Source organism: Xiphophorus maculatus, chromosome 24 (genome assembly GCF_002775205.1).
Source record: "Xiphophorus maculatus strain JP 163 A chromosome 24, X_maculatus-5.0-male, whole genome shotgun sequence".
NCBI classification, from domain to species: Eukaryota; Metazoa; Chordata; class Actinopteri; order Cyprinodontiformes; family Poeciliidae; genus Xiphophorus; species Xiphophorus maculatus.
In genome coordinates this window covers 10,028,317-10,036,743 of record NC_036466.1, presented here as the reverse complement: position 1 = coordinate 10,036,743, position 8,427 = coordinate 10,028,317, and the positions used below count along the sequence as shown (strand labels likewise).

The following is an 8,427-nucleotide window of genomic DNA, read 5'->3' as shown; positions in this document are numbered from 1 at the left end:
ATGAATTATTGAGTTAAAACAAGCTCTTATATTTTGCTGAAAGGTTATCTATAAGGTAGTTTTGTCTTATTTCAAAAGTACTAAGATATTTGCAATAAAAACTATTTTCGCAGTGTCCAAATTCGATGCAAGGCACAGTGAACTGTATTGATAATTCCAAGATTATTGTCACTTAAAGCTTTTCTTCTTCATCATCGCTGCTGCTGTCCCAAGAGGCGAAACTCGTCGATCCCCGAAGCAGTAGCTTGCGCCTCTGTCAGGATTCCTCTCCGGCTTCCTGGTTGATCACATGATGGTATCCCCTGTTGCTATTGGACTCCTTGTGTCGGCAAATGACTCCGAGGAGGACGGCGATGACGGCGAGGAGCAGGCAGCCGGACAAGGCCAGGCCGATGATCACTTCTTTAAAACGGAAACAAGAAAGAAAAGAAATGCAGTGAGGACCCACCAGAAGCTGATCGTCAGTGTTGACGGCAGCGGCAAGCAGGAATCTCACGTCTGTCTCTCCCCTTTGACGGCACCTGACATTCCTTGTCCCTGTCGTCTGAGATGAACGGCTTTGTGATCCTCACAAAGTCCTCTAGGGGGCAGACATGAGCGCAGCCTGGCAACTGGACTGGGTACGGCGGCACGCTGGTGTCGTTGCGGTAAAACATCGACACGGACGCAGATCTAAACACACACAGGAAATTAGTGCAAATAATCTCTTATTTAGTGACATATGATCTCAAAAATAAAATACCAACCCGTTGTCTTCCCTGTACAGTTCAATTATGTGGCAGGAGGCGTAAGGCGCCTGCTTCCCGTTGAACACATTCAAGCTGGCCTGAAGAGCAACTACGGTTGTGTCATGCTGTGTAGCAACCAGAAAAAACAACTTCAATCAATCAAGCTTATCTGTATTTCATTGCAGGCAGTTCAAAGAGTGTTACATCATAAAAATATGAAAATAAAAACATCATACATGTATGTAACAATACATTTGGTTAAGTGCCATCATCAAAAACATCCATTATGTTGGTCAATGTTGCTGTGATTATTGGTTTAAAGCAACTCTAAACAGGTGGGTCTTTTCAGAAATCAGTGTTTCGACTGTTTTAAAGTTTTATGGAAGCTTGTTCCAGATTTACAGTGCATAGAAGCTGAATGCTTTAACTTCAGAGTTAAAAACCTAAATCGGTGTGAATCATCAGTATCTCACCGCTGAGAGCATCATCAGTTTTAATTGTCGTTGTGGGTGTGGGGCGGCCATCTTGGTGAGATTCTTCACAATTTCCCCCAGTAGGAGACCTGGCAGAGAGACAGCAGCTCCCATTTTTCCATCAAACTATTACTGATCAAGAGTGACAACATGTTTTTACATGTTTGTGGAAAAATCCTCCATAAATCTGAAAACGTACGTACCTCCCTGCAGGCGACTCTTCTCTTGTTGTTTGTAAATCCCGAATAGGACCTGCGAACATTCAGCATGAAAAACCGCTTTAAACTTCTTCAATATTATCAGAAACCTCAAAGAAAAGCCGAGATGTTGCTGCGACTTCTACCTGAAATCCGAAGTCTTTCAGAAATCTGAGCTTCTCCATGACGTCGGGAGTCACCCAGTGTGGAGCGGACATGTTGTGTCGGGACTGAGGACGTAAAGCAAACACACACAGTGACTAAGAAATATAAAACAGAGATGCCCTGAAGAGGTCAAGCAGGTTTGAGCGACTTTCTTTGTGTAGGTTTTGTTTAGACTGTCATATTTTTGTATCGGTTGGTATTATTTCTAAAGGTGAACACCTAAAAAAATGACCCAAATTCAAGATAAAGGACATTTAAGGTGAATAATTTGCTTATTTTTCAAAGAATTTTCCATATTTAACGACTGACAGCATATTTTACCCTAAAATGCTGTTTTTCATGATATATTTATAAATAAAAGTCACATTCTTTCTGTATTTTCTGATTCTGTAACCAACAAAAAAGCTGAAAATTGCTTAATTTTCAATGCTGGTTTTACTTTTGTGTGTGTGTTGGGATTTTTACCTCGCAGAATAGTGTGTCATACACACTCCACACTGATTCCACAGTTGCTGCCTTCAGTCCTGTTTTATTTTTTACCATCTCTATAAAGTCCTAAAGAATTAGGTAGAAATAATTACTTTCCTTGGAAATTAATACATTATTTTTAATAGTGAAACAGATTTTACTTAAAATATTTTTTTTAAAAAGAGGAGAAATGATGTACCTGGTATTTTGTTGTGACATTGATAAATTCTGCTGTGTTTTCAGTCTCATTCATCAGCTGTTTGTAGCGAGGACAGTCGTTCAAAGGAAAGGAGAGCAGCTGAAAAGAAAAATAATAACACAAAATCAGGAGTCTGCAGTTTCAGCTGGAGCATCGCATAAACTCAAAACACCAACCTTTTCTTCGTTTTCCGATACCGTGTGCACCGGTATGGGCTGCCACTTTAAACTGGGTTGAAATATCTGCTGACCTTCAGGGGGGTAGAGGCCTACGCAAAAAAACCCCGACACACTGAAGGTTAAGGGTTACTTCATAAAAAAAGAAAGACAGAATCCAGTTGTTCAGACCTGCAAGGTTGGCCTCAGCACTCATCAGGGTGCGATCAACGTCTGTACTGCGAACTAAAATCTGGTGGAAGAAGAGAAAATGTGTTTAGGTGTTTGCTAATTCTCAAGTGATCTAGAAGAAAGGTGGTGTTTCCATGTCTCACCTCGTGGCGGATGTAGGATTCATTGAGGAAGCCTTTGTACCGCGTCCGCAGATACTGGCCCAACTCATAGTGCTGCCTCATCCCGACCTTTCAACACAAACCAGAACCACCAGAAATCTAATCAATACACTCATTTAACTTTACTGTACTTCTAGAGTCAGTAACTAGTTACAATTACTCATATTTACTATATTTACTTGAGTAATTTTTTGAAAAAATGTACTTTTTGGAGTATTTTTAACTGCGCTGTACTTTTTACTTTATTGGAGTAATTTTTTAACGAAGTATTTCTACTTTTACTTCAGTAATTTTATTATGAAGTATTTCTATTTTTACTTCAGTAAAATTGATTCTCTCCCCACAGTGAGTAACTTCACTGAATGAAGAACAAGCTTGTTTTAACCTGCAGTTTTTGTCAAAGTTTCATAAACTTTATATCAAAAGAATTTAATTAGGATTTTTTTATTTTGTAATTATGTTATTTATTTAAATTATCTTAATTTTGATCCATAAAATACCCCAAAGTTCCACAAAATTTACATTTTGTAAATTTTAAATATTAAATGATAGATGTTTTGATCAATATTTGAGTTTTCTTTTTACCAAATATCGGCTACTTTTTACTTTTACTTGAGTAAAAGTATGTTGAAGTAGTGCTACTCTTACTTGAGTAAAGTTTTATGTACTTACCCACCTCTGGCTGTAGAGAGAGCAAAACTAAAAGCTATTTTACCTGCGATAGCTGTCCAAAACCCTGAGGCCAGGCGCTTTCTTGGTAAGGGTCAGTAGGAAAAGCTCTCACTGGTGACCTGTCACCATGTCGATACAACTGGAGGAAGGAGGAGTTGAAGGAGGTCAGGCAACATGTAGACAGAAATAACAAGGATCATGATGTCATAGATCTATTATGGGATATAGTTAAACAGGTCATTTTTGCTGATTTTAATTATTATGGCTCTTTTATGCCATCAGGATTCAAATGAACCAAAACAAACACTTGTCCATTCAAACCAAAGAGCTAAAGTGAAAGACGTCCAAACTGAAAATGCAGAGTCATCAAAATCATCAGCTGACACCTTCGTTCCACTTTTATCTGTGTCAGTAAAGGTTTTTAGTAAAGTCAGCTGACTGCAAGAATTTCCAAGTATCTGCCAAAAGTTTATCATTCAAAAGCTGGTGGGTCCCACAGCTTTACAACCAGATTCTTTAAAACCAGTTTGCACAGGTCAAACAACCCACCACAAAAGTAACATTTCCATTACAAACAAGGGTTTTGTAATCATACCTCACTCTCCTTGCAGGCTCAATAGTCCAGTAAAACAGGTTAAAGTATTTTCTCTGACTTAGTATCACCACAACACTGCTGACACTTCAAATAACATGGTTTCACTACTCAGTTCTCAAGCCACCACAGGGAAGTGTGGCTTGCCGGTTCGTCCCACATGAACTAACACCCCAAACTGATGCATCCATAACAGCCGAAAAAAAGACAAACCAGCTGCACAAACTCTATTTGTAGGCTGGATTATCCCTTTGTAGAGTCTTAATCTAGTTTGCTTCAGGTTTCACTGGAAACCTCAGAAACTAGGTGACGGTTTCTACGAATGCGCATGACCTTTTGACCTTTATAAGCAAAATTAGCAACACCTGTAAAAGATATAAATGGAAAAAATGGTCTGTATTCTTATTCTGTATTCATCAACTCTGACATCCCCAATAAGGATCCATCTTTGCACAGTAAAACATGACTAATCTCAAAGGAATTTCAGTCAGAAAGCCTGTCTGTTTTGTTAGGAAAATAAGGCAAAGTAGATAAGAATTTATTTGAATAGTAAAAATTGTATTCAGTTATATCTCGCGTGCTACATTGTTTTTTTTGGAAAATGCTGTTAAAAACAGAAGTGAAGGATGGCAGACTATTAAGAAATAGGAAGTGACTTTACATTTAACACAGAGAAGAAAAACATGATAATGCCAGATAATAGCCGTTCAATAACTTCTGTCTTCCTGATTACATTGTGCTAGCTGAGCAGACTGTTCATATTACTTTATGTCTTTGTCTCTGCAAAGGTGTCATCTTACACTTTGTTCCAAATATGTTAGTCTGAAATAAACATTAACATTACTTCAAAATTAATAAAACATATTGTTTTAATATGTAGTGCAGCTTTAGAGAGGCTTAGCTAGCCCTATAAACGAAAAACTGTGACATTATCCAAATTAACGTAATCCAAAATGGTTTATTTTCGAGCCGAATTAATACAAGTGAATCAAAAAGTTTCACAACACTCAAAAAGTTGCATAATTAACCAAGCATGTTGACCTAAGCGCAAATGAAAACAATATTTAACACATTTTGAAGGCAATTCTGTAGAGTTCAGCCATATCCGTGCAGGTCTGGACAGCTTACAACGTTATTAACACTCACCACTGTAGCATAAATTAGCTGTCTTTCAGCAAAAACTTGTTCACATGCAGAGGCCAAAGAGACGAGAAAGAGAGCCGCCGTGGACACCATGTTTCCTCCGCTGGTGGTTCGGCTCTGCTGCCGCCGCGCAGAGTTGGTTGATGGTTTTCTTTTCCTGCTCCGACGTACAGAAACGTAAGCTAGCCGCTGCTAGCATCGACTTCGGAGAAAAACGGAAGTGACATTAAAAAAATAAAACACGTCACGTGAATAAACTGTGACTAAAAACCGTTTAACAAAATGCTTAATTAGCAATATCATTCAGCTACATGAAGGATTTCGACGAATATTTTAAGATCTTGAACGATGAAAGATAATTACACTTTGCTTATCACCACTTATGTTTTGAAAAAATACAAACCGGAAGTGTCTTCTTATTTGTCTTCCGTTTTCCGCTTTTAGAGTTTGACAAGTGTGTTGGAGATAAATCTGTCTCAGTATATAATATAGTCAATATTATTTAATAATTTTATAATATTATTTAGTAATGTAATAGTTATTATTATTAATATAATATTTATACAATTTTCCAGTCTCCCGATTATCATAGACATTAAAAGTGTTTGAAAACTCCAGCAACTAAGTATTGCAAGAATATTTTACGTTTTCTTATTTTATTTTATTTTTTACTTTTGGATCCATTGTATTTGCATCAATACATATCAATACATTTTAAAATATTAGTAAAAGTGTGCAGTGTTGTGTAGCTGGTTTCCTGATCAAGCCTGTTAAAAATTGATATTTTTTTAAGAGCAGTATTTGTGATGATATAACATGCAGTCAAGACAATATATTAATCTAAAAAAGACCCCAAGTATATTTTATTGTCACTTTTATTGTTATTGTTATACAATAAATAATTGTATAAATCATAAAATACAGGATACAATTTTAAATTCAATATCGCTTTTATTTTTGAGTGGATTTTTAAAATAAAAGGTGTTTTCTGTCTTTTTGCCCCTAGATGTCAGTATTGCCATGAGCAGAAGTCTGGATGCTGGGTGAGCCGTTTTGGGGTTGTTGGTTGTTTTTTTTTTACCATAATTGGTCTGGAGTAACAAAAACCCAATTAACCCTCTTTTTGGAAATAAAATATCCGAAATATTACTTTTATATGCTATTATTGTTTTGGATTTCTGTTTTTCTCTGGTTGTTTTATCTTAACAATAATCTCTTTGTTGTTGTTGGGTTTTTTTGACTGAATTTTGACACTTTATCCTGCATGTTTACGGTTTTGCTTTCACGAAAACTGCAGAGGTTAAGCCCTTCTAAATTAACTCCTGTGCAAAACAAAAACAAGAAAAGGAACAGGAGTCCAACTTTGAGAACAATAGTGATTGGGACTAGTCAGGATTAGCCTTAATCTGGTGAATATTTGTGGTTGTTGTTGCTTTTTTAGGGAGCTAAGACCCTCTTCACTCTGACACCTTGGATTTTGAGGTGTAATCTGCTTGATGGGGGATTAATACAAAAATAAAAACAATCCCTACATGGATACAAATTCATGATCCTGGAGATCATGGACGGAATTACTGACATAATTACCAGGATGATCTGATGAGCAGATGTCTCAAGCAGGCATTTCACAGCTTTTCTGATTGTCTTTGTGATCCACATGGTAAACAAAAATACCACCCTTCTTGAAGCTCAGATTAGAAAATTTGCATGCACACATGTGGGATGAAGCGCAGCAGCCATCTGATGGCAGCATTGCTTCAGATTATGACTGCACTGACTGAAACCTCTGACGCAGTTGCTCAAGAGTGAGTGAGATGGCTGTTTTTCATTCAGAGGGTTCATTTTGTACAGATACAGCAAAGTATAAGCATAAGCACAGGAGAATATAATACGCTGGACCAGTGTTTCAACCAAATGTTCAGATTAGAGCGGGAATGCTGAAGGAATTAATTAGGAAACACAATGTTCCGGTTGGTTAGGGATACCCACAGGTTTAAAAATAGGCCACAACAGTCCTTATATAACAACTGGGACGTCAGGGTTGTTTACATTCTCACGGCCTTTACAAATGACTCAATACGCATCATTTCTGTTGCACATTTCAAATCCTAATTAATCCAAATAACCCCAACACGCTTCAAAACAACACTTAATACTCAGGAATGTGTTTTTAACAACTGATCTGCGAGATTAGCAGGTGACTCACAGATGCGCCAAAACAAGCCTCTGGAATGTGTTTTTCTGTTTTGCAGCTCGCTTTCATTTCGCCGTGGGATTTACGGGAGTTATTTACACCGGCGTGTGATGCTTCGGTTTCTGTTTCTACGTGCGAGAGTGAAGCGTTGGGAAAGCTGGGGCAGCCTGGGGGATTGTCTCTTTTGAATGGCTGAATTAGCCAATAAGCGGCGAGGCTTCCGGTGATGGACGTGAGCAGAGTGTAGACTTTGTAGAGTAGAAGCCGCACGAGAAACCCCTGACACCCGCCAGCGTCGCCGCCATGTTGTGATTGGCGTTTCCGGCAGTTTAAAATTTTAAAATAAATGAATTAATAAATGTCTAAATAAATAAATAACAAACAAATTAATTAATAAATAAGTAACTAAAAAAATCTATTAATTAATTAACTAATTATTTTTTAAGTAAGTAAATAAATAACTAAAAAGAATGTCATGGACACTATGTTCCATTTGCCTATAGCTCCTTAATCCTCACATTTTTTCTAGCTAGAAGTGTCGACTTCTCAACAACTATAACAACAACAACAACAATAATAATAATAATAATAAAATAATAATAATAATAATAATAAAATAATAATAATAATAATAATGGTGGTTTGATATATTTTACCTTAAATTTAAGACAAAAAATCACTTAAGTAAATTTTAAGCATTCTATTCTGTCATGTTTTGTGTGTCTATATATATATATATATATATATATATATATATATATATATATATATATATATATATATATATATATATATATAGTTTTGTGTGTCTATATATATATATATACATTCATATTCATATTAATTCATATTCATATTTCATTTTTAGAACTAAAATAATTATTTGTTCTAGTCATTGTAGAACTAAAATAAAATGCTCTGAAAAGCTCATTTAATTCTAAAATTAATAAATATATTTTTATATGGTTGATCAAAATTTTATGAATGTAATTCTTATTAGGACGTTTACAAGGAAAATCCTGTTTCCAAGGAGAACTTGACACTCACAACATGGTGGACGCGCTGACGTACCTTTCCTACGGGACAAG

General features: G+C 36.3%; 1 protein-coding gene across 3 annotated transcripts; it reads right to left on the bottom strand.

Annotated features, from left to right (window-relative positions):
• Positions 1–31: 31 nt before the first annotated feature.
• On the bottom strand, positions 32–7,475 carry acp2 (acid phosphatase 2, lysosomal). Of its 3 annotated transcripts, XM_023329181.1 has the most exons (14): positions 7,352–7,475; positions 5,149–5,347; positions 3,454–3,549; positions 2,721–2,807; positions 2,578–2,638; positions 2,407–2,498; positions 2,231–2,329; positions 2,029–2,118; positions 1,545–1,628; positions 1,405–1,453; positions 1,202–1,290; positions 747–853; positions 497–672; positions 32–402 (listed from the first exon to the last, which is right to left on the bottom strand). In XM_023329181.1, the coding sequence occupies exons 2-14, from the start codon at positions 5,236–5,238 to the stop codon at positions 257–259; spliced, it is 1,266 nt and encodes a 421-aa protein (XP_023184949.1). In that variant the 5' UTR covers positions 5,239–5,347; positions 7,352–7,475; the 3' UTR covers positions 32–256. The 3 variants fall into 3 exon arrangements, with proteins under 3 accessions (XP_023184949.1, XP_005813377.1, XP_023184950.1); XM_005813320.2 differs by lacking the exon at positions 7,352–7,475 and having other exon boundaries at positions 5,149–5,545; XM_023329182.1 differs by lacking the exon at positions 7,352–7,475 and having other exon boundaries at positions 310–402; positions 522–672; positions 5,149–5,547.
• Between the last annotated feature and the right edge of the window lie 952 nt (positions 7,476–8,427).